The sequence below is a fragment of the Aplidium turbinatum genome, chromosome 1 (assembly GCF_918807975.1).
Source record: "Aplidium turbinatum chromosome 1, kaAplTurb1.1, whole genome shotgun sequence".
Taxonomy (NCBI): Eukaryota; Metazoa; Chordata; class Ascidiacea; order Aplousobranchia; family Polyclinidae; genus Aplidium; species Aplidium turbinatum.
Genome location: NC_137472.1, coordinates 46,359,577 through 46,386,476, shown reverse-complemented (window position 1 = coordinate 46,386,476; position 26,900 = coordinate 46,359,577). Strand labels below are relative to the sequence as shown.

General features: G+C 36.7%; 1 protein-coding gene across 3 annotated transcripts in view; it reads right to left on the bottom strand.

The window, feature by feature from the left end:
- Positions 1-1,400: 1,400 nt before the first annotated feature.
- LOC145772367 (VWFA and cache domain-containing protein 1-like) overlaps positions 1,401-26,900 on the bottom strand; it is a 37,145-nt gene continuing 11,645 nt past the window's right edge. Inside the window, exons 7-24 of one of the 3 annotated variants that reach the window (XM_082584249.1) lie at positions 24,871-25,015; positions 24,620-24,685; positions 23,708-23,851; positions 22,876-22,925; positions 21,530-21,668; positions 21,220-21,369; positions 20,926-21,043; positions 19,731-19,842; positions 18,392-18,554; positions 13,456-13,592; positions 11,759-11,940; positions 11,111-11,224; positions 10,874-11,002; positions 10,231-10,444; positions 9,339-9,506; positions 7,334-7,434; positions 3,723-3,835; positions 1,401-3,011 (exon numbers count right to left, since the gene is read on the bottom strand). In XM_082584249.1, coding sequence (XP_082440375.1) covers positions 1,432-3,011; positions 3,723-3,835; positions 7,334-7,434; positions 9,339-9,506; positions 10,231-10,444; positions 10,874-11,002; positions 11,111-11,224; positions 11,759-11,940; positions 13,456-13,592; positions 18,392-18,554; positions 19,731-19,842; positions 20,926-21,043; positions 21,220-21,369; positions 21,530-21,668; positions 22,876-22,925; positions 23,708-23,851; positions 24,620-24,685; positions 24,871-25,015 — 3,825 coding nt within the window. In that variant the 3' untranslated portion in view covers positions 1,401-1,431. The remainder of the gene's footprint in view (positions 3,012-3,722; positions 3,836-7,333; positions 7,435-9,338; positions 9,507-10,230; positions 10,445-10,873; positions 11,003-11,110; positions 11,225-11,758; positions 11,941-13,455; positions 13,593-18,391; positions 18,555-19,730; positions 19,843-20,925; positions 21,044-21,219; positions 21,370-21,529; positions 21,669-22,875; positions 22,926-23,707; positions 23,852-24,619; positions 24,686-24,870; positions 25,016-26,900) is intronic. The other 2 variants (XM_082584256.1, XM_082584261.1) reach the window with 2 other exon arrangements.

Sequence of the window (26,900 nt, the reverse complement as noted above, 5' to 3'; positions counted from 1 at the left end):
GCGATGTATAGGCCTATATAGTTTAATTGTCAGTGTCAGCATTGGACAGCAGACGTCCAACCACTCGGCAACGAGTCTCCGGCGAATTAAAAACGAAGTCCTTGGAGAGGTTTGCCGAATTCAAAACTTTGTTGTGCACATGGCAGACCATTGCATGATTTAGCTGTTGCTGTGTTATGGTAGATCGTAACCAAGTTCTGACACGTCGCAAAGTTGAAAATGACCGTTCAGTTGAACACGAGCTGGCTGGTGGCATGAGAAATTACTCCGCATAATAAAACATTTCTACTAAGGTTGGGGCTTCCTCGCACAAAACAAAAATGTTGTCCCCTCTTTTCAATAGATTTTAAACGTCTGACTAATAAAATTGTGATATTCGGTTAATAAATTCCCTTTTACGTTATAAAAATAATGTAAAAAGATGGTGGGGACATGTCCCCGCTGTCCTATAGTGATCAGCGCCCATGTCAACAACCTAAAGAACAAGATAACTTTAGAAAAAGTTTTTCCACTATTTGTAGATGACATTTGTTGCCTTTCTCCAGTTTAGTTGGTCTTGAAAACGTCTTAAATGTGATATCATACATATGTGTCTAAACGTGAAGCAGTTTTAAAAGCAATAAATCCCATTGGATATTATTCTCACAGAAACATTTTAAACTAACTCAATAGCCGACTTCAGCTGGGTAATCATTTTCCATCTTTTACTATGTGAAATACAGCATAACTTGCCTATAACTCATGAAAGAACCTTCGAAAAAGTGTCACAAAAGCGAAATGTCTCTATTACCGAAGACACAACAGCCAAATTCTACCGTATTTTGAATTATCACACTGCCCCAAAAAAAAAAATTCGCATCTGATAACCTGAAGAGTATTTTTGGCAACTTTTCTTAATCCAAATCTGCATTTTAATTTGTTCTATCACATCTAGTTTCTGAAATATTGAACGTATGATGAAATGTGGTTCAGTGCATTCTATCAACATCTATAGTTATTACAATCTACAGTTCTACACCCATGACTTGCCATGCGCGGTCTCCGCAAAACACGTATTTGGCAGGGTGAATACTAACGCAATGTCACACTGCATAACAAAACTTCGTGGCTGAAAACCGAAAGAGCAATTTAGCAAAACTTTCAGGAACTGCATCCAAGTCGGCATTTGATTTAGTTCTATCACATCTAGTTTCTGAGATATTGAACGTAGTCTATGATGAAATCTGCGGTTCAACTAAAGGAGAATAAACCAATAGGTTTATAGTCATACAGTCAATAGGCAATGTAGGCTATCATGCGACGATGACAGTCAATACGTAAACAAATGCCACAATGTGAAGTTATTATCACAATTTCAACAAAATTTGCTTAGTTTATTAAACGATAAGAAATGACTCGCAAGTTCCAAAAGATGCAGAAATGAAATAATTTTTATTCGTGTTGTTCAGGGTTGTCGTCATCGGTAGCAACTGATTGCTTTGACAAATCCATAACATTGTGTTGCAATTGAACAGAATTTGTTTGATCATCCTCCCCATGTTTAGCCTGATCACGTGAATGGAAAGAGACTGACTCGTCTTCATGAAGCGATTGTTCTTTTTTTTCCTTTTCAGACATTGAACTGGGCACTTCAGGTTTATCTCGTTGATCTGAAAGTCTTTGGTTATTCGCTGAAAGCTTCTTTCCTAAATCAGTAAACTTGCTTTTTTCAAAACAAGGCAATTCACTCGCTTGTGGGGAGAAATCCCTTGGTTTGTTTTCCATTGTTTTGATATCAGTGTGTGGTTGATTTTGTTGTGATTTTGCTGTTTCAACTTGGTGCGTTTCTAATTGATTTGATGCAGCCATCGTTTGGGTGCTGATGTGGTCGGCCTTGTACAAGTTTGAATCGCTCTGAGCATCATTATTCTTCTGGCCAGGCTTAGGTGACAAAGAACGTTCATTTTCCGTGTATTTTCGATAAAAAGTTCTTAAGCTTACTTTCTTAATCGGTGAATTATTTTGTACACTCTTTTCACTTGGTGCGTACGTGATGCTGCTCTGAGAAATTTTTTTTTTTGAAACTTGAGAATTGTTAAATGGTTTTTCTATACCTTCACTTTTTGGTGAGTGTTGCGTTGATGAAAATGATTTTGTTTTATTTGTTGAATGAATGCTGAAGAGCGCAGAATCTGATAATGTTTTTTTTACTCGCTTAGCGTTAGAATGTGAAATCTGTGAATCTTTGACTTGTTTTGGTTGATATTCGTTGGAGGTTACTCGTGATCCATCAGCTTGAAGAATGCTGATGTCACGTAAACGCGTAGTTGATGCGCTATGAGCTGAAGTCGATTTCTTTTGAAACACCGCAGACACTTCAGATGATAAAATGCTCACTGATTTTTTGTTAATGGATGAAGCAGAAAGGCTGCGACGGACTTTTTGACTGGAAGTAGTAGAACCTTCTTCATTTGAGTTACTTGCCAATGAAGATGACAAAACATTTGCACTTTCTCGCAACATTTGAATACGTCTGTGTTCACTTAACACTTGATCACTGAAAAATGTAGAATTTGTAGAAGTGCTACCAATGCACGACATAGAGGTACCCTCTTTTGGTGTTGTTGTACTCCGGTCTGTGTCAACACTGAATCGTTTGATGCTTAAACCTGATCCACTGTCAAAGGACTTCTGAAAAATTCTTTTTTTTCCCCAGTAGCTCATTAAGTCCTCTTTTTCAGAGACCGACAAACTATGGCTTATTTCACTGCTGCGTTGAATACCAGATTTGGTCAAATATGAATGCCTCAAATTCTCAGATACAGCGGACGAAAAGGATTGCTTATACTTTTTACACGCTTTTAAGGGGATTTTGTATAAGGCCCGGCGAAACACGATGTCTTTCTCAAGTTTTCTATTCTTTGCTGCTTTCATAATAGCTGGGAGGTAATGTTTGAAAGCAAGGGTCCCGGCGATAGCAATTCCTACTAGAAGCAAAAGTAGCACTACATACAAAGTGTAGTTTAATTCACCTGAAAATAAAATCGTAGTTATTGTTCTCCTAAATAAAAAAAAAGACGAACAACTCGTGCTCATTTCTCAATTTAACGACCAAATTGCAACAAAGCAGATAGAATAAAAGAATTTTCCGTTTCATTTTGATTTGTTTACTTTATGGTTAAACATCAATTGTCTAATTAACTATTTGTTTTATATTTAATTAAAACATTAGTAAAAACTAAGACAATAATCTTGTAATGCGTCACAAAAATTGTGCAATTGTTTTGTATCTTGGTACGTGGATATGTACATGGCCGGTAGTTTTAACAGGGGGGTCTAGGGGGAACTTTTGGACTCGGGCCCGGGATAATTTTATGGGCCCCAGACTTTTTCAAGGTGATCGGGAACTTGAAGAAACCATCTTGAATTCTTTGAATATAATGATTTTTTCTTGGTGGTGTATTAATACGGAGCCCGAGGATCTTATTAGTACCAGGCCAAAGGTATCCTCACAACGTCCCTGTTCATGGCTATGAGTACACCTCCAGGTAGCAATAGTTGGCACTTGCAAATGTTGTGTTTGTGCTTGGTTTTGTTTGCGTATGTTTTAACAAAGCAATCTTTCTACAAAAACTGATTTGTATTAGTTTTGGAAACCTATTAGTCACCATTATTAAGTGATCTGCTTCGCTGCTTCAATTATGACAATTACGGTACTGCAGAATGCAAAATAGCCTACCAACCTGCATATGAAAAACTGTGATTGTAACACAGAGGGTAAGATTGGACGTTGGCATCTATGAAGTCAGTGTCAAACCCAACTCTGAGATTGCTAGGCGTACATGGGGGAGGGCTGCTGCTCAGAAAAATATAAAAGATAAATTTAACTTCACTTTCGTCATCAAAATTGCACCCAAAATCCTAAACTACACAGAAGCTATCGACTGAATAACCGAGTGGTGCTAAGAACCCTGGTACGGCATTGGAAAGGGTTCCTCTTCGACACCGCTCAAGAGCATGCTGCTATGTCTTTGGCGGGACACTGAAAGGCATGCCTGAAGGTGAACACGAAGAGTGCCTTCCTCGCTTTTCATTTTACTTAACCCAAATTTTCAACCACTGGGTTAAGACAAAAGCTAGCTTCAACGCCATTAATCAAATACGTACAGTATGATAGTTATTCCACAACCACAATACAGCTTAAGGTCATGCACTCGGTCAATTGTTATTTGACTTCAAGGTCACATAGTATTTGTAAGTTTATTGGCTCCGTAACTCTCAGGATGTGTGCTCAGCAATGACAACCTCACTTCAAGAACAGTTCTTTATTCGTCTAACATATAGAATAATTTACCAACAACAACACACCGACAACAAGCGGAAAGCTCAATGTGTCGTTGTCGGTGATTAGATCTGCTTGAGCACTTTCTGTTATTTACGTTTACAAACATGCGAAACTACCAGGAGAAAGCTTCCAAAATGGATTTTTCATTTCGAAGATAAAAAATCCCATCATTAATCAGCTCTTAATTCACTTTTTAAAATGAGCTTGTAATTTCTATAGATTTCAAACTTCTGCAAGACGTGAAATTTTCCACTTTCCAAGTCAGTCTTTAACGTTTTCGCGTTCAAGTTAAGCCTAATATCGATTTTTCTTTTATAACTTAACATTTGTATCTTATATCAAGTTCGAAATCGATAGAAAAAGAAAATTTTTTTGAAGTGGAGTTCAAAATCGTACTAAAACATTTTGCAATAGCCTATACCTGTGATTCCCAATCTGTTTTGATGTATTATTTCCTTTGCTGGTTTAGCAATTTTTTACTTCTCCCTATATCTGCTGAGAGCTCAGAGCATCACAATAAGCTCTTGCTCAACTGTTGAACTCAGCCAAGTAGGCTATAACTGTATCGTGACACTTAATGTTGTACAAAATTGTCTTCCCGCCTATATGCAATTTAGTTTTCCACTACGCATAAACCAGTACACAAAAAAGGAAATGCAAAGGCTTCTCTATATCGTAACTTTCATTCACAAAACCATGTTGATTGATGTGACAGTTCATTAGGTAAACCTACAAATAAAAATGATTACTGAAAGAGCCAATATCAATGTAAAGAGAGATTGTGGGCTATAAATGGAACAAAGAACCTAGCTAAAAATTAAAACGGAAACAATTCATCTCTGGGGAAGAATTTTTATACGGGTGGGAACCACTGGCCTATAACACTGGACAACAATTTTATAAAAAAAAAAAATTTTTGTTTATCATATTTTTAGGGCTTTTTTGTTTTATGGTATCAAAAATGGCATTAAAATTTTTGTAATGTAGTACGTAAGCCCAATTTTATTGAACTGCTTACGTACACAGGCAGTGCCGTTCGGATCGTGAACGAACGCCCTTTGGTACCTTTGAGTGACGACCCTAGGGATTTTACTGTCATCACCCTTGCCTCACTTTTGACCCCATACTTAGACCCATACTGTGCTGTTGGGCAACCACATGATCGTGACCAATTAAGAAGGGATTATCGGTTCAATTTGTCACTTTCTCAGCAGTTTTGGAGCAAATGGATCGATTTTTACTTGCCAGGTCTTCAGGGCCGGAAAAAATGGTTAAAAATGGCCGAGAATTTGGAGCCTGGTCAACTTGTAGTGGTGGGTTCTCTTCAAGACATTGGTAAACGTGGGAAGTATCAACTTGGGAGGGTGCATGAGGTAGTTCCACAAATTAGGAAAGCCTGTGGTTCGTAGAGCTAAAGTTGCCGTCTGCAACTATGATGAGAGTACGGGGAAAGTGAAAGTAGACTACGTGTTGAGGGATATTTCATGCCTCGCCCCCGTAAAGAACACCTAAGTGTTACGGTTTGAGCCTGGTTTTGTCTGCGGTGGCCGACCCTTGTCTGAGCCCAGAACAGTCGGTTATTATCGCAACCATTGTATATAGCGTCATTTTAGCGTGTACCTATGGTACCAATTTCATGTATCGTAGTGTATTATTTGTATTGTTGTTCATTCTTTGCATGCCCTTTGTATTTACGTGTTAACTTAAACGTGAGTGATTCAAACAATTTGTGTATCGTGTGTTTTTATTCATTGGCTCACAATTGTCGTCAATTCTTTTTTAGTTATGCCATGTCAGACTGTAATAACTAGGGGTCGCTATGTTCCCGACAATTATTCACCAAATCAAACGTCATATAAAACCGTTATGGTCTACTTAACCTAGCTGGCATCTTACGTCATGGAAATTGCTAGAAAATGTCCAAATATTGCACCATCGGTCGTAAGACCTGATGAAATATTGCATCACTACCTTTGAACACCGGTTTGAATTGCGTGACGATGTCTTTCGTTATGACGTCACAGTACTGCGTACGTGAGTTTGAGATATTGAAAATTATTTTCGTCATTCGTAAAATTGTTGCTTGAAAGTGAGTCGCAAATTTAACTGTTTTGCTTATTGCTTGCTAGCTGGACAAATTTTCCGTCTTTTATCCAAGTAATCTGTTCTGTAGTGACAAGTTTTAGTGGTGTACGGCGTTGCATCCCATTTTCGACAGCCAGGTGGCTAATTTTACAGAAATACAATTTTGAATAGACGTTTCAAAGGAGTGTTTCTTTATCGGTCATTACATACAGACGAACGGATTCGGGAATCTTATGTTACAATTTTCCCACGAAGAGATTATGGTTTACCGCTGTGACCAAATGTCAATAATTATATTTTTATGAAATAATGATTTCTAGTTAATATGTAGGCCTATTAAAAAATAGCTCTTCCATAGCGCAAAAACTGTGTAGGCCTAAGCCACCACATCTAAAAAAAAAAGCACTACAAAAACATAGTAAGACAAACATTAGGTGTGAATACTTAATTCAGAAATGCACATTGGGTAGAGAGATTCGTTTGTAGCCTATGCTGTGTCAACCTCCGTGTCAAACTCTAAATGTAACCTCCCATCATTACCATTCCCCTTCGCTTGGTAGCGTTTTTCCATAAATAAAATGTCTTCATGAAACCGTTCACCATGCTCCTTGCTTTGATCACCCAAGTTATCGTGAAAAAGTCCAAATGAGAATGCGAATACTACAATAAGGGCATGCGGCATCCAAGTTTTTGGCAGCTTTTAATCAAATTTAATTAGCTGATAATAATCAATGTTTTGACTCATTTCCAAATATTAGTAAAAACATTTTTTTACAAATATCTTCCAAACCATTGACTCTAGACAGAAGCTAGCTCTAAATTCGGCATCAGCGACCCCGAAAACGAGATAAAAAAAATGTTGTCTTGTAATCTATTAAGCACTGATAGAAAATAAGTCTCATTGTTAGTGTCGGGTTTTCGTACTTGACAGAGTTGTATTCGTTGCGACATGTATCAAAGTACGGATTAGGTGAAGCACATGGACATTCGCAGGTATCGTTTCTTGTTTCATGTGACCTGCAAGTCTGCAAAATGTAGCAGAAATTCTTTTATTTATTTACCATACTGGTAAGAAAGTCATTTAATTTTTTCGTAGTCGGCCTATACCTACGCCAGGGCCGGATTAAGGGTTTATGGGGCCCTGGGCTGAGCTGAAAGTGGGGCCCTTATCAAGTGACATTTTTCGCTAAAAATTAATGGTGGAGTGGAGCTACGACACGGGCCCAGTTGCATGTATCTGTGGCACCGAGCCCCAAACAGCGGACCAGTAGCGTAGCCAGAAAAAAATTGTGGGGGGGGCCAAATATTTGATGAATTGAAGAGAACAACAAAGTGTTTGATTTAAAGCCATCGCCAGTTGATGTGCAGTGGCGTATCCTGGTGGGTTGAAACAATAAAAGTGGTAGGGGGGTTAGAGTGTGCCGAAGGCACGCGTATTCTAGGGGGGTCTGGGGGCATGCCTCCCCGGAAAATTTTTGAAAAATTACACTCAAATAATGGATTATAGCGCTTTCTGAAAACACTTTTAGGGTAATATTTGTATGAAATTTATTAGCAGATAAACAGCTATTAACTTATTAAAGATAGCTCTTACACACGAACGGGCAAAAACTGCGGCTAAAATTAGAGAACACTAAAAACTCAGCTACACAAAAACTCAATAACTATAGGCCTACAAAAACCCAACAGAGTAAGCCATTCTGAAATTGCTTCCACAAATTACAATAGTTCAAAGAAACGTAAATCGCGTAAATTTTGCGCGATTTACAATTTGCAAAATTTATTGGTGTCTTTCTGTGTGTCTAAAACAAGTCCTTGGGGGTGTTAATAGCCAGATGTCTTGGAAAACAATATAAATTTCTACAAACTTTATTATATTTTCAACAAAGGGCTCGACTTTGGAATCCAAACTTGGAAAATTTGGGGAGCATGGCCCTTTTCGCCCCTCTCCCCTGGCTACGCCTATGCAGCGGATCACCTTCTTGTTTGCCCTCGGCTTGCCACCAGATGCAGTAGGTGGGACCTGTCAGTGTATAACTCCGTTGCGGAAGAATGTGTCAATCTGTGGTGTACGGTATCAACGAACTTTAGAAGACTCGATAGAAGAAGAACTGCATCATATCTAACTGACCATCTTGTATCAGATAATGTCTTCAAAACAGGCAAACCATCTAGGAATTTTCGATGAACTTGCCAACGATGAGTAGACGAGAGCCATGAATAAAGGCTTTGCAACAATTCAAAAAACTCAGCGGCAGAACGGCATATTTCTACAAGACATTTAGGCTACCAATTAAATTAAGTGAATGTGCTGTGCAAGGGACATATTGAGCTACACTACATTTCTCGCGCAGAAGAGCTTGAAGACCGTTATACTTGCCACTCATATTGGCAGCATTATCATAACTTTGACCCGCAATCCGTACCATTTTCGGATATAAAAGTATCAAATAAATATGTTTTTTGTTAAAAAAAACGAAGAAAAATTGAATAACTGGGATTGGGCAGGGGTGCTGCAGCACCGCAGCACATATGGGTGAGCCGCCCTTGCTTGTTTGAGATACGAATTAAAACAGTAATCTCCAGCTGTGCAACTAAAAAAATTAGTAGATTTTTTCTTTGAAGTGGGGGCCCCCACAAGTGGGGGCCCTGGGCTTCAGCCCAGTCCGCCCCCCCCTTAATCCGGCACTGACCTACGCCACATGCAAACATTATCTGTCAGTATAAGAACTTGTGCTACTTTTGCAGTGTATAAGCTATGCAACTTGCATATTTCGACCATGTACTGTTCATGTTTCTGCCAAATAAATCATTGATTGATTGAAGCAAGGTTCGGGAAAGACATCATTTCTTTATACAATATATTGACTAGATTTATTTTATTGTTTGTGCACCATAGAAGTGATAGCTAGCCTAGGCTACAGTTTACCTCCAGAAGGCAATAGCACGAAAATGCCACTTTACTGCAAGCACTTTCCGTGTACAAATGTATTAGTATGAATGTATTGGTGCCTTCTACAGGAACAAGTTTAAAATCAAAAACGTCAAAAAAACTGTTTTCAAAGGTGCCCCAAAACGCTCCTTGATCTTCAGGAATCTGAACATACAAAAAGGAAATCCTTTCTCAAAGTAATTTAGGTTATAAATATAATTGATTGCCTCGTTAACTGATAACTGATATCATGATTATTGATCGAAAACTGATTCCACAAATCTTTTGCAACAAAGAATGAAGATGAAAACCTCAAGCTCCTAAACATTACAGTAGCTTGAGGATTTTAACTTTCTCGTCATATTCTATATAAGCTACAATAGCCATCATCAAAGATGACACAACAACTGGCGATGTGTGTGGAAAATGGCATGGCTATGAAAATTTATGAGAGGGGACAATTGTATGGCAGATGGTATGTTGGACATTGTTTCATGCTTTATTGAAAGCAATAAATGTGTCTCAACAAAAGGTGAACAATTTTGATATTTAGTTTGCCCGGAGAGCGATGTACCTAGCCTTTCTTAAGTTTTGTTAGTTGTAGTGATTCTAAAATAACTTTATTCAAAGCTTAACAAAACCAAACACCATCTTAAAACAAAGCTACTGCAGCAACTACGATTGACAACTGAACGATGCATACTGAACAGAATAGGCTACGAGTAGAACGCGAAAGTAAAGGTACTCCGGGCACAGTACGGGTGGTTTTAAAGTAAGAAAGAAGCGCGTAACAATACAATATTACTGCGTTACTTCATGTAACATTCGTGCATTGTCCGTTTTACCCTTGTGTGTACATGAGTAAAAAGTCTGCTTATTGTTCATGTACCAGATAGGTCTTTTGAAATAATCCAGCTTCAATGTTGGAACAATTTATCGATTGAAGAATATTTTTACGGATGAGCAAGTTTGTTATTTCTGGTTCGATTTGGCTCAAGTGCGCCCGCCAGTTACGTTTTTTGAAAAAATCTTCGATGGTTCCTTCAACTGCGTCCCAATTTGTTAATGTTATGATGAATCCAGCATTGTCAATCAAATAACATCTGTAAAAATAACTACTGGCTAAATTAGGTTACAAAAATCATGCTAAAGGTATTTTGTAACCTTGAAAGGTGAACAATCGCAGAGTATATTAGTGTTTCTAAAACTTTTCGGTTTTTCTACAACTTTTAAACAACTCCTTAAAGCTTGCGATAGGGCAAGTCATATGCTTTTCTGATATTTTTTTGACAAATTTTAACCAGGCTTTGTACGGCCTTAGCTTTCAGCCCTCAAGGTGTTCATCCTGCAGTCAGAATGTGTGATAACGGTAGTTTATATATCAATTTAAAGCTGTGATAATAAGCGCTTTATTTTGGTGTATTGTTGGCATATATAATGGAAGCTTTTGTAACCGATTGGGAGAAAATAACCATTTCAAAACTTAACTTACTACTCGTAGGCTACGGTCAGGTTGCTCTAACCCACTTCACCTGTAAATGTTTGTGTCCTTACATATGGGGTACCACTGCAAGAAGAGATGATGAAAGTGAAGAAGGATAAAATCCATTCCCATTATGGCAAACAGCTCATCATCGTTATGATTATGAGAATGGACCGAGCTGGAAAATAAAAACTTTATTTTCAAAACTTGCAACATTTTAGAATTTCCTTCGCAGAATTTTCTTCAATTTGAAAGCTGATGTTTTCATTCATTTGCTAAAGGCTACCTTTCTTTCAACAAAACCTGGCTTATAGTGATCACGCTGTGTCCACTTCCTTCGTCCTTGTAAGGAGCAGTGATGGTGGCTAACGACTCCCGGTGGGCAAATGTTTGCTGAAACCTAAATAAAAACGTTTTTGACAGAATTCTACTTGCAAATCAAAATACAAGATAGAGGAAGTTCAAATAGGAATAATGAGTTTTCAACTTGATTTTTTATTCATTACTGTACTCTTGCTTTATATTACTGTACACTAACTTAGTACATCGCTTGTGTGGACATTCAGTTGGGTAGCCTACACTCTGACATAGGCCTAAAACAGGTTTAAGAAACCATTGTTGTCATGATAGTATCAAGAGAGATGCAGCAAATCAAGGCAAAAGTATTTGCATTATTCACTCTGAGTATCGAGAGTGTCGGTTGCATTGCCGAGTGGTGAAAGCCCTGGAACGACGTTCGAAAGGGCGCCGGTTCGACACCGCTCAAGATCATGCGACTGTATCTTTGGCAAGACACTTAAAGGCATGCCTGAAGGACGAAGGTGGTCACGAAGATTGTTTTCCTTGCCTTCCGGTCCACTTAATCTAAATCTTCAGTCACCGGGCGTAAGCTTGGATTTCGACAAACAAACAGTATCGAGAGTAATGCACTCACCATGGTCGATTGATTGGATCATACAGCCTTGAAGATCGACGACCAGGATAAGACCGGAAAATTCCGCTTTTAGTTCCTATTATTCTCCAAAACACGTCTTCTTCTAACACGTTATTTTCATCCTGTCTTGTCCATAGAACTTCGGCATGATGTGAAGCAACAATCTCGTCCTTCACGCCTAACTGACAAATGGAGTGATTTTCTTTAGACAGAGCAGCGTTACTTCCAGAGATATAGGGTAGACAAACAGCATAAAAAAAAACATGTAAATAAAACAACATTTATATGTTTAAAAACCCGCTGTATGAACTGCAGATGTGCATCTTTCTTAGTGCTTTCCAGAGCAAACATATTCAGCGCAGTCGTATCAATTACCTACAGTATAGCTAGCCTACGCAGCCAAGCAGATATGCGCCATTAACTTCAATCTTTTCCGTTTATGCTGAGTTAATAACATGAATAAATTTGGTGTATTTTTTATAACGCGTTGACACGTGAAAAAAACATTGATTGTAATGAACAATCATTTACTATTGTTTAAAAACACTTTCTGTTTTGTCATGTCACGAACTTTTAACTGGGGTCATTTTAGCAGCTTGATATTTTCAGACGATTAAAAGTAGCGGTTCCCAATCTTTTTTCTCTCACTGACCGGTTTTAAAATAAAAGTATGAGCGAGCGTGGAATTGAGGGAGTATGAAATTGAACGAGCAATTGAACGAACCAGCGAGACTTTTTTGCAAAAATGTAGAAAATTGTTGAGAATGAGCGATCTTCCTGGCATTAGAACTGTCTGACTTCACTATAGAACAGCTAGCATTGTGTTTCGCTAACCATACCGTTGTAGCTTCCGCACTAGCAATTAAGACTTTTCCCAAAAACATGTTGTTTCTCAGCAGTCGAGTGTAGCATAAATTCAGCGATAAACACGTGTTTCGCCCATGAGGCTGGGCTCATCAGTATCGCACCACTAATCCATGCTACATTGTTCTCAACCGCTGCTTTTGTCAGTCAATTTCAATGAGGCACCAATTGACTGACAAAAGCAGCGGTTGAGAACTATGTAGCATGAATTAGTGGTGCGATACTGATGAACCCAGCCGCATAGGCGAAACACATATCTATCGCTGAATTCATGCTACACTCAACTGCTGAGAAACACAAGGTAGGAAATTAACATTGCTTTTTCGATTTAGGGGAGAGGTAGCTTACGAGACCATGTACCCCACCTGGCAGCCGTTAGCCTACTGCTTTGATAGATATACAACAAGTATAAAATGATATTCGTTTGTAGGTTACGTAATTAGTACATGTCTGCAATTGTTTCCACTGTGATTAATTTATTCTATGGTTAAAGACATACTTTTAACCAACTCGAGTTCTTAATGATCATTTTCACGTGTTTTTACACGACCCGGAAGCAACCTTTTCGCGACCCGGTGTTTGGGGATCCCTGATTTAAGGTATGAGAGCTTTCAACTATAACTTCAACCATAAAAAATTTACCGCTCAGTTTACCATACTTTGCTTCAGCTTTTACCTTTGTCACAGTAGAGTTTACATAAATCCTGCTTATAAGCAAAATATAATTGTCATAAAAACGCTCTTTATACAATGATGAATAGGATAGATTACCTACAAATTTAACTGTCATATTATAGAAGGTTGTGAAGCACAAAAATGAAAAGATAAGTTACTCGCAAATTATGCACATCAGGTCCATTCCCTTCGATATAATCTTTCAGGCCTTCCATTTCAGCTTTAGTATAGTCATGGTTTAAGTAGCGCGACGGATCTTTATAAGCTCTGGCTGCCAAATAAACTGAAGAACGATCTGGGAATAATACAAACCGGTTGTAACCTACTCACCACGGTTAAATGTTAGGCTTATCTTTCTAACTTGTGATTGATCTTTGGCTGGTTTGATTGTTGTAACGTTAGCTTAGATGACAACAACAAAAAATTGAAGAGTTTATCTTTTAAATTAATTAGGAAGAATCGATTTTCTAATTAGAGCAAATTTGGAGATTATAGGCTATTATAACTATTTATATCATAAAATAAAACAACGAAGAACGTGTTTTAATCAATTCAAAGAGATTAGACTTACATAAAACTGCAAGATCAAATTAAATAAAGCCTAAGAAACAAATAGAAAATATGTATTTGGTAGAAGAATATGAACTACGTGTTAAATTTAGATAGCTGAGTTACAATAGTTGAAATGCGTTTTTTAGTCAGATAGGTTGAAAGTTTTTACAACAAACAAACAAATATTGTTGTGTTCGATGCATAGCCGTAAGAGATAGGGGGTATAGCTTCCCTGGTGAAAAAAAAACGTTACGGATTTCGGGAAAAAAGATACAGTTATTTGGACAAATCAATGTTACCATGATGTTTCAACGTCTCACCGTTTAAAACTATTTATAAAACTGTTATATTGATGAGAAACATTTAATATTTTCTAATGATTGTAAAATGTATGATCGATTTTGGAAACTATATTGTATGTGATATTGCAATCTGAGCAGAATGATAAGTTTCGATTTCACAACTGCAAAAAGTAACTGCAAAAGAGCACAGCTGGCGAACAGAAGTAAACTTATGACTAATATTCACTAACATGCTGTAGGTTGCATTTCTTACGGGTAAGAAAGTCTGCTGGGTAGGCTTATTGGAAATAACCAATTGGGAAAAACTGTCTACGGTAGTCCTTTAGACAAATCAATTCTTACCACAGTTTTCAACATTTTATCAGTTTAGTAATTACTTACTGTTGCATTGTGTATGAAATACAGTAACATTTTTCTTTGAATGTAAAATCTAGCATCGACAATTTTGCAAATTTTCAACAACTTTACAACATCTAGTTTCAAGTCTTAAAAAGCCAGTATATAAACAATTGATCCTGAAAAGGCAATTAACTACCGACCGATGTCATTACTTTCTCAATTCAGTAAACTCTTAGAAAACCGTTACACCAACGAATATGCAAATACCTTGAAAATATAATTTTTTAAGTGAACGGCAATTTGGCTTTCGACAAACCTCATCCACAGGTACGGTCATTAATACTTAAATGACAATTTGGATAAAAAGCATTGATAGCCTACTGATTGTATATTCTTACACCTGTCGAAAGCATTTGACACTGTGATTTACAAAATCCTGATCAGGAAACTAGAAGACTTTTTTAGAATTAGGGAAACTCCTTTGAATTTATTACGTGACTATCTAACAAATCGTTTTCAATATGTTCAATTGCATGAATCAAATTCAAACTGCAAAAATCACTTGAAGTGTTCCACAAGGTTCACCATTAGGTCAACTTCTGACACCTTTCTGGCAATAAATGGAAAGATTTAGAAAGAAACAAATTCAAAACTTAACAAAATTGATGTGGTTAAGAGAGAATAAGCTCTCCCTGAATTATTCAAAAACTACCTATATAGTAGCCTAATAAATAAATTAATATGGAATCATTAGAAGGAGAACAGCCACTAAAACTTTACTTAATGAGGTTGGCGTTAGACACAACAATGTTATCCGCACCATAACAAGAGATTCTAAATTTGTCCTCTCCATAATCTATAGGCTACAAGCAGTGATGTACGCGCATACAAAAAGTATTGACGCCGTCAGCGTAAACGCAAACGTTCGAAAAACCATACGCCGTATGCGTCAACGTAACTTGTAAAAAAGTTGGCGGCGTCAACGTCAGCGCATACACTAGCGTAAACTCATTTTGTTTGCTAGGTGCCAAACATTCACACGGTATAAACCACTCGAAACAAACAAGTTTTATTTTGAATTTCCACAAAGAAACACAAGCATCTGAAAGTGTTCATCTGACATTTTGCTGTGTTTTGGTTTCAATATGTCTTTGCCCATTGAAAACATTCTTTCAACTGCAGCGCTGGAAGATATTGGCGTGTTGTAGCGAAAAAAAGACATTAAAAAGTATGTGTTGACGCTATGCGCTAAAAAAACGCAAAAACTTTACGGCGTAGCCTCAAGCGACAACTATCCAAAAAAATGTGGCCGCAAGCGTTAGCGTAAACAAAAAGTCTACGCCGCAAGTTTGCGGCGTAGAATATGCGGCGTATACGTACATCTCTGGCTACAAGTCATTACAATTCCTAAAACTGGAAGATATTTGCACACTGGAACTTGCCAAATTCATGCATCAACTCATCAACAACACTTTTTCAAGCGTTTTTTAAGAACGCTTTGGCAAAACTCAGAACGTACACAATCATAACACCAGACAGTTAGATAAAGCTGTGGCTTTTCTTCTTCAAGTTAGCAAAGCCTTTGCACAAAACTTATGTCGGTCTACTGTACTTGTATTGATATTAAAGTTTATATATAACATAATTAAAAATAAACTCTAACGTTTTCGACACGTAGCCAACGTGTGTCCTCATCAGGAATTAGGCTACATATCTGCAAAATACATAAAATGAAAATTGTAAGGTAAATTTTACTTTGCACTATAACCGGAACTGTATACTAACGACACTCCAGACTGAAAAGCACAACTGAACGAGTGACACAGGAATGATTACAAGTAAATTATATGTTGGAAAACAGATCAAATGAGCCTCATGAGGTGTAAACTAAAGGCATTTGACAAACAATTAGAACACACACAAGAGGAACGATGAGCCACAAGCAAGTAACTGCCGGTTGAGAGACGGATTATTACGTTTGATTCTTAAGGCTTCCATGATCTTAGTCTGAAATTCAGATCTGCCTCGAGAGATGATTTTAAATTGTTCGATCGAGACATTGTCAGTTCACGTTTCACAAGAGGCGATGTGCTCATTAATTGCACTTTTGGTTGTTAAGTTTGGGTTTAAGTGCTCATCGGCTCTTGTCAACAAATGTCTGGTTGACATACCAATGTACGAGGTCCGGCTAAAAAGAAACGAGACTGGTGAATTTTAAAGTTTATTAAAACCCATAGCAAGTGAAGTTCACTTTGAATACGAAGTGCAACTCTAATGTGACCTCTTACGGTCACCTTTAAAATATTCGCCATTGGTTTTCACGCACTTTGTCATTCTTTTTGACCATGCCCTGAAGCATTCTTCAAATTCCCTTTTTTCTATCATGAATTTGATGTGTGCCATCACGTTAGTTTTGATATCATCAACCCCTTCAAAGCGTGTTCCTTTGATTATCCCTTCAATTTTGAAAACAGAAAAAAATTACAAGGAGCAGGGTATGGAGAGTAAGGTGGATGGTGCAATGTGGTGATTTGCTTGGAGACCAAAAATTGCTTCACCATGAGGGATGTATGAGCAGGTGCAGTGTCATGGTGCATTGTCAATGCCCAACTTTTCTACCAAAATGCTTCGGACTGTTTCTTTGTCAAGTTCAAGTTCGCCAGCCATAATTCGAATAGTGAGCCGGCGGTCACTGCGAATCAACTGACGAACCTTTTCGATGTTTGCATCTGTCTTGGAAGTGGAAGGCCTTCCTGATTTGGGATCATCATCCACATCCTCTCTGCCCTCCACAAATCGCTTGTGCCATTCAAACACTCTTGCTCTCGACATGCAAGAACCACCATAAGCCTCACGCAACATCTTCAAAGTCTCTGTTGCTGTTTTTCCAAGTGTAACACAAAATTTGATGTTGATTCTTTGTTCAGTTGCCATTTTGCAAAATTGAAAACAAAATCACTTTATTCAATAAAAAAGTTTAATGGAGATTGTTAACAGATACTTTACCACCTTCACTTAATTCTCCCTAAAAACAAACGCAACAATGTCATTGTGACAACACATCTGTCGAACACTCAACAGATGTTATGAAACTCTGTGAAAGCATTGATTCGAGTGAGACTTTTCTATCAAGGAATCTGTGGCATCAGTCTCGTTTCTTTTTAGCCGGACCTCGTATGTCTGGTTTGCGTCACGCAAACAACTAAATTTATACACAACATTCGAAGAAAGAGGGAAGGGACTAGGCGACTTCAGTTGAAAATATTGATGCACTTTAAATGTTTTATACACAGAATGAATGTCACATAAAAATTTCTTTTTTATAAGTTTAGCTAGGTTTTAAAAGGTTTAGCTTTTTGTTGCGTTGTTGCGTTTTTGAAAATATATATGCAAAGACAAAACTTGGGCAAATTGCGTTCGCCCCCAAAATGTTTTACTCTCCTACGGCTATATGTTCGAATTCGACCCAACAGTCCTTTTTTTAGCTGAAAAATAGTGATTTATTTTCTGATTGATTAAATTTTTATTCTCGTACTGAAAAAGCTTCTTTGAAAGTTTAATTCTGACAGATTCGCATAGTTGCAGAGGCTTTGAACCGCTTGAGCAGGCCCGGTCACCGAATTTGATAGAGTGCAAGTGCTTAATTGTAATTTACTAATAATGCATCACCAGCTACTATAGTAAGCCCTTGTAACTTAATGACTTTCAAGTTAGCCTACTTTTTATAGCGTACTTTCGCAGAATTTTATCAACCTCTTATGTAATATACAGTATTAATATCGCTAGAACAGTTCATAAGGAAGATCACAGCTGATCAAACATGATCAATCTGTTGAAGAAGAAGAAGAACAGTTATCGTTTTATAAGCTTATAAAAATCTGAGATAAAATCATCTGCTTACTTTGAGACGATTGTATATTCAAATGGTTGCATTTTATATGATCATCAGAAAGGTCTATGCGATGAAAGAGGAAAGATCCTGTAGGTAGAGAATTTTGAGGTGCAAGCACCTTAGAGGAATTCCCGGCCAACACAACACAAATCGAAAAGTTGGTGTTAGGAATCTAGAAATAAAACGCTGCTTCAGCTGTGCTTTATAATGAAAACTCAATAAGCAGAATACCATCTGAAACTTTAGGACCTTTCTCGCTAATCCAATCAAGCAAAAACACGTAGGCCAACAAAAAATATGTGCAATGTTTTAAAGTTAACAAATTATATAAATGAATTATTTTTTAATTAATTTTGAATCTTTTCCTACTTTTTCTGCGGTTCTGAAGAAGGCCATTTATTTCTTGCTAAAAAAAAGAATCCTTGTTGGTGACAGAAATGCTATGACAAGTTTATAGAAAACGGTCAGAACGATTTTTTTCAAACTTAGAAACGAGCTATAATAATGAAGACTTTTACCAGTACTTTTAAGGCCGAGACATTATCTATTGACCAAAGCATTATACCTATGTTGTTATTAAGTGTATTAAATGCCCAGTTATAAACTTGTGTAAATTATACATTTATTGAGTTCCGTTAAGGATTGGAGATCTCCTGACTAAGAAGCAGCAGGCCAGCGATTCTTTATCAAGTATCAACTCAGTACAGTATTTTTTTTATTAAAAGTGCATGGAGAATCACTAGAGTCCTATTTATGGCATATGCATTTCGCTCTGCTACTGTAGAGCATCACAGTGCCTTATTCAAATAGAATCTGTGTAAATTAATTATATAGTAGAAGAGCTTTTCGGACGCTGGAGGAGAGTAAGGTAATCCAATAGCTGAAACCTTTCCATCTTTTTTCTTTTTTTGTCGACCTAATATGGCACATACTTTGTTTCATGGTTTTGTTGGGTTGGGGCTCCACAAAGTAACTTAATCTCTCCAATAAACTCGTATAATATAAAGCTACAAGGTCAACTCATTTACAGTATGTAAAAGTTCTTATAAATTTCTTTAAAATAACCTAAACTACAGCCTTGAATAAAATTGCAGGTTTATCAAATATTGTACGAAGTATAAAAACTAAAACATCTCATTTAACAAAAAATAAAACAATTCTAAAAATTTGTAAAGGGCTAAGTGCTGAGGTAAAAATTAGGCAAATTATATTTTAGATCAACCTACATTAACAAGCACAATTTTTTATGCTAAAACTAAAAATGCCATGATCAGACCAACACAGGCTACCCTACAACCTAGGCTAACTGTATAGCGCTTTGAATCATCTTTTTAGTATCTAAATTTACCTTATCCCAGAAATAAACTGCCTCCACAATACGTGTCGACACTCCGTACATTCTGCTGTCTCCTCTTGACACAGCACGTGTCGAATTGAACGCTCTCGTTCCACGTTCTCCTCTGTGAAAACGGTCGAGTATTGTTGTGTTGCTTAACTTTGGTGGTTTGCATGTATGCTTTGCAGATGTAATAATCGTGCTCATTTATTATTCCCAAGAATATCTATGACAAGGCTAGCCTGACGGGATTTAAAACTGTCGGGATTTTGAATCGCTTTCACGCATCATCTGGATCACTGATGGTGATTCATTGCCATGTTTTAAGACAATCTTTAACTGCTCTGATAAAACTCAACCGCAGCGATTAATTTGATTGAGCATCTGCTGAAGAATCACAAAAAAGGCAATGCAGACAATATACAGTAGAAACTCATATCAAAAGCAACAAACAGAAAAAATAACCAGAATCCCATATGGTATTTTTCCGGATTTATGCTTTCGTTTTAAAGATTTAACAACTGTCATTTTATACTTTCATCAACGATTTAATGTTGGTGCGAGCTTGGATTTCATATGAAAGGGTGAAAATCGTATTTTCAATTTCCTGTAAGCCTAGTTATTATATTCAGCAATTTCATTTGTTAATCTTAGTGCAATGGATATTTAATGTTATATTTTTTTGTTTTGTTTTTTATTGTCGCTCTGCAACTGGTATGGTCTTTTAACGACAGGGCTCGTTTTTCATTGTATATCAGGTTTGCGATGTGATCACATTATTATCCAACTTATTCTCACTGCGTTATGCAAGAAAGAATACAATCAGTATCGAATCTGTCTTTATGACCCGACCTTGAATCGATCTCAGATCTCAGATCAGTCATCTCAGATCTAGTAACACGAAAGCCGAAGGAGATACCCATTCGGCCACTGAGCTGGTTACTGCAATGAAATAACTTGACTATTTTGATAAACCTGGTGTGATGCATCGACATATGCCTATTTCTCAAAAAAGTTTCCAATTCCGTGGATATAAATACAGTATATATTCTTGATTATTATTTATATTGTCATTGCAGCAAGAACAGTATCGTTGTCCATGCCATGGAGAAAATGATAAGAAGTAGCCTACACTTTACGCAGTACAAGTACACAGTACACAGTACGCCTATACACTTTTTAAACTTTTTAAGTCATTTCAACTCACTTTTTCATTGATTCTAAAATAGGAATGAATTCAGGGTCTTTCTCAAAAGCAGTTGCACTGACAAACAAAGAATCTGTTTGGTCAACGTAAGGAAGCAACGGGTGGTTGATAATGAGACCTGCACAGAATTAGCCTTTCGTTTGTCCTAGATAGTTTTTAAAACCAACAAATTGTTTGCCAGTATTTAATCAATTATATAGTGAAATAAAACAGATGGCTCATCAAAGCAAACTCTCTACCAAAGCTTTATCAATTCTATAGTAGCCTATAAACAAAAGCAAAGTAAGAAATTACCGGATTCGGCAATGACAAACGAATACGTGAGTTCATTAGGATGAAAATATGTGGATTGGGCAAATAAGTCTTCCAAAGTAAAATCTACTCCAACAACTCCAACCAATTCGCTATTGACATACACCGGTAAGCTTGCCGTCATCATCTGTCCTAAAAAAACATTACTTCAGATAACGTTTTAATACTTAGGTTGCTTACTGCATGTTAGCTCGACAAATAGGTCTAATGGCTTCCTACCGGAATGTCGGCCAACTCGGTCGTGGCTCAATCTACATTTTCAGAACTAAACATGGAAAATTTATTGAATTACCAAGTCCCCAACTATCCAAGTACGGGACAGTCCATATTGGTTCTTCGACTGTCTCTCCAACGCTCGAATAGAACTTGTAAAATGAAGCTAATTCGTTTCTTAACTGTACGGGATCAGAAATAAGAAGAAACTCTCCTTTCTGTCCAAAAACATAAATAAAAATTTACACTCATATCGAAGAGACATTGTATTTTCATTGTATAACATGTTATGCATATAGTTATTACTTTCTAAAACCTCTACACTACAGCCTGTTTCACCCTAAAACAGAGATCATCAGAAGATCCTTATCCAAATAGAATATGGACCTTTTGACGGTTCTCCTTTTAGGGTGAAACAGGATGTAGAGGTTTTAGAAAGTAATAACTATATTATTTTGATGTAATTTGCTATGCTTGGCTTTTTTGTTGAGCATTGAGCACTTTTTAGAGTATTAATCCTATTTGTTGTTTAAGTATTATGCATAAGTATTGTATTGTATAGCAATTTTTTCAATAATGCGGTACATTGCAATTTAAAGTTTTCATAATAAGGTTCCCCAAAGAAAAGTACAAAAAAATGGTTGATGAGGCAACAGTAATTGTAAGCAAATAAAACTGCAGCTGTTCAGTTGATTGCCTCGAAGTAAACATCAGTAAAAATTTGTCAAAAAAAAGAAAAATAATGGAAACCATTTAATTCACTATGCTGTTGAAAGCCTTGTGGAATTACATTATGCCAATTATTTTTCACCAGTTGGGAAATATAGTATACTCATCAAAGTATATAAATATGGCCAACTCATCAGGCATCAAGAGTTGAAAATTAATGAACAACTTTTTTTCTAAAGTTGATGTGCCTGCGGATTTATTTGAGTCCACGGATTCGTTGTTTAAAAACTTTGGAATAAAGTATGAAGCGCGTGCAATTGCGAATAACGTGCGTAGTCAAAAATGCATATTTACATATTTTGAAAAGAAGTGAAAGATTTTTAGGGAGCAAAATTCGTCATTTTACAATTTACGCCTGCAGACGTTGAATCAATGTAAAAATGACTGATTTTGCTGTTTGGGTTGGTTGTTATGTTGCAGAGTTACCAAAACCACAATGATTAAAAAATAAATAAATGCTGTAGGCCTATAGAGGCTCCAGGCACTGTGTTGCCAAGGATACTAATTATTGAGTCACCGCAGGTCATATTACTGGGTCGTATTCTTTCTTGATACGAAAGGTATTTCAAAGTTTGGGGTTAGCTTCGTTCAGCATTGCTTTGCCATGCGTATTCAAAGGATTTGCCGGCTAGAATTGTAGAAGATTTTGAAAACATGTCAAATTTGTTACTTGCAATTTGCATATCGTTTTCTTACCTTGGAAGCATCCACATGGTAACTTGCCATCATCTTTAAGACGCCAAAATCTACATGTGAAAATGTTTGTTTTCAAGCTCGTTGATACAATGTAGGCTAACCTACTATTTTTCAAACTATTGTAGTCTGCATAACTTCAATTTTGGTTCTATGCTGGTTGTCGAAATGAATTAAAATAGCCTCCTTTGTTTCGTTCTGAAGCAAAATTTATAATAATTTTGTTTTAAAACTTAAGCAATAATATTTCACTATGTTTTCGAACGAAACTTGAATGTTGGAATGCAAAAAAAAACACGAAAAATTTATATTTGAAACTCTTCAATCTATTCAGGTTTGAAGACAAATTGCGAAAAAGTAGCACGTGGTGTTGTTAGCAAACCTCGGAAGGCATGCCTTCCGGTTAGAAATCCCTGGCTTAAAACGTTTATTTTTATTTACTATTTTTCTCTCGCCAAAGCCTTTTGTTGACGCTGACAGGCTGCCTTTACTCATATTCTATTAGTTCAGCAATGTAGGCCTATAGGCTACTGAAACAGCAGAGTAGGCCAACGTTCATATTATCTTTTATCATAATATTTCAAACCAGAAGCAGTGAAAATAAATAGTATATATCTACTGACCTGTAGGTCTATTTTGATAATAATAAATAATCTATTTGCCTCTCGATGTTTCAAAACGATTCACACTCATTATGTATTTCACTTCATATATTCTTTATATTGATATTGAGTACTTTTGTTTATGCCATGAACATGTAGCCTAATCTGAAATAATTTTTAGGTTATAAAGTACAAAAATAGTCAGCCTAAAACATATTTAGGTTTACTCAAACCTGCATCGCCAACCCCGTACGTCATCACTTGAACTGTGTGATTCAGTTGTTTGTGTTTGTTCACCAAAGTATTCCTTATTTCTTTGGGAGAATCATTTGGTGTCCCATCAGATATAAAGTGAATTACTTTATTTGAATTATTACCTGTTTTTAAATTTCATATATCTATTTAGTTGAAGCTATAGAAAGGGACAAAGATTGGTTGTTTTTGTAATAGCTTCATAGTAGCTAATTTTAAGCTATTTTTATCCAAGGACAACATTGACATCCTGGAACACAGTGATTGAAAATGTAGGTCAACCTCGGTCTCGGTTCCACCAAAGACACCTTCTTCGATTAATGTGTTCTCTTAATTTTGTCATGGAAATCGTATTTAAAAAAAAATCGTTGGCACTTGACCGTGATGAATTGGTGTCAAAACGTATTGTGTTGAATTTGTGAAAAGCCTACATTTGGAGAAATACTAAAGCAGAATTTGGATTTTAAATTAGATCTACATAAAAGAAACCTTCGTATGAAATTATTACTTCTAGCATTTATGGTTCATAAAGTAGCTACCATCTTTCAGTTTTATTCGCCTAACTTTTATTTCCCCCGTATAAGATCACTTATGGTATTTTGCTTCATAAAATGGTAAACCAATTTTATGACACCTTTTTCAGACACATAAGTACTAAGTAGCCTAAGTATCGTTAGGAAGCATTGCGCCTTGAGTTGATATATCAGTAGATATACTTGAAAGTGGAAAACCAGATTGGTTTCCTTTAATTCTCGTATACTGGATCTTAATTTTTACCCACAAATATTTCGAAGAAAAACGTAGCCAAGCAGCTAACTTTACTCCCTGAGTTACGTTAAAATAAAGCAACGTCAGGCCTATAGTCTTGTCTACCTTACAATTAAGGAACTCACTTGTATTGAAATCGGCAAGAAAAAAATCAAAAGCTTTAGCCATAGCTCTGGAATAATGGGTCCCACCTAATAAAACAGTTAGAAGTAAAAAATAAACATTAAATTAAGCATTTACGACTAAAAATTAAAAGATTAAAAAATGTGCGCTTTGCGATAAAATATCAAATTAACATAGCCTCGCTTCCTTGTAAATTTAAAATACCGTAGTTTGAGTGTTAATTTTGTATGTTCAATACAACTAACCTACTTACCGCTAGCCACAAGGCTATCAAGAAACTCATTGATTTTCTCCTTGTTTTGTGGAGTAGCTTGCGCTAAAAACGTTTTAAAGCATTTTTCATGGCTGTGAAAGTCGCTGAGTGTTTCTTCCGTGCCCGATATGGCAAGTAAAGCAACCTGCAACAGATATGCTAAAACATGATACTGAGACATTCAATTCCAGATCACAAAAAACTGTAGGCCTATTACAATGTCGATGGAAAGTTCACTTTGTTATGTAGGCCTACCACACACACATGAAACTAAGTAAAAAAAAACGAGTTCAAAAATTTATGAGGTATGGAAAACATAATAGCCTAAGTCCGTTTTTGATACCGGTTATTAGTTTAAAAGGCACAAATGTAGGCTATCAATCACAGCTATGTCAGTTTAAAAGAAAGAAATCTGCCAATGCCATCACTAGTCTTTGTGAAGAGCAAGGTGGCGCAGATAGGGCGTTGGATGCGTTTTGTAAAATCAGCTTTGAAACCTAGAAGTACGGTAGCCTAAGTGCATATGCCAAAGCTAAAAGTTTAAAATTAGCAACTTTTTTTGTTTTTTTATTGGAAAGTAGCCTAAGTATTTGAAGGCCTATTGTTTCAATCTGATTTCAACAACTCTCAAAGCAAACCAGGCAAGCTGTCGATAAAAGATGACTTTTTAAACTGTTTTTTTTTTTTTGACAAATCACTTTTTAAAGTAGGCTAGCTTATGTAAATCTTTAAACTACCGTAACCTACTTATTAATCAATCCCCTATCAGTCATTACAACATAAGTTTTATCAATTCCATATTGCCATAATAAGAATAAAGGGAACTTAAAGAAAGATGACAAAAGAAATCAGATTAGTCGGTTACTGATAACTAGTGGGGTACGCAATTAAGGAGAAGAGGTTTGTGATCACAGCGGAAAACCATAATATCTCCATGGGAAAGTTGTAACATAAAATTTCTGAATCCTTTCGTCTGTATGCGATAACAACCAGCGAAACACACTTCTGAAAGCCTCTTCACGAATTGTATATCAAGAAAAACTCAGCAACACCGGCTGTTAAAAGATTAGTGCAACACGTATGCACTACGCCAGTGGTTCCCAACCTGGGGTTCGCGGACCCCTTGGGGGTCCGTGAGAAAGCATTTGGGGGTCCGTGATTACCTTAATAAATTTGGAAAAAAACTTTGTTCTATATGCACGGATGGAGCACCAGCTATATGCTTGGGAACAAATCCGGATTTGCTGCTTTAGTAAAAAACGAAGTTCCTCGCGTGGTTGTTACCTATTGCTTCTTGCACAGGTACGCCTTAGCAGCAAAAACTTCACCAGCAAGTTTCAAAGAAATTCTGACAAATTGCGTGAAAGTCGTTAATTTCATCAAAAGCAGAGGTGTAAACCACCGTACTTTTAAAGCGCTCTGTCAAGAAGTAGGGTCAGATTACGAAGCACTTTTGCATCATTCTGAAGTATGTTGGTTATCTAGAGAAGTTTTAAAATGACTGCAGCAGCTAAAAAATGAGGTATCAACTCTTTTGAAAGCAAAAGGAAGTCCCCTCTCAAAATTGTTTCAGAGTAAAAGTTTTCTATACGACATGGCCTACTTAGCCGATATTTTCAATCATATTAACAATGTTAATCGTGGCATTCAAGGACCAGGTGTGACAATAATTGATGCAGCTGAAAAACTGAAAGCGTTTTTAACCAAGTTGCCGGTTTGGAAACGCAGATTGGAAGCAGGTAATAACGCTAACTTTCTAATGTTAGAAAATCTTATCTTGATGGATGAAACTCAAAGAGAATGTACTCTTTTGATCTCTATGAATGCAAACTTTTGCGCAGCACTTGGAAACCCTGCAAATCTCATTTCAATGTTATTTTAATTTAGAACACCTGCTGAAGTTGAAACATGGCCTCGAAATCCTTTTCTTTTTGACTTCAACAATATTAGCGATGACGATCTCAGTAAAGATGACCTAATTGATTTGAGATCAAAAGAGTTATAACGCATTGAATTTCATTTAAAAACTG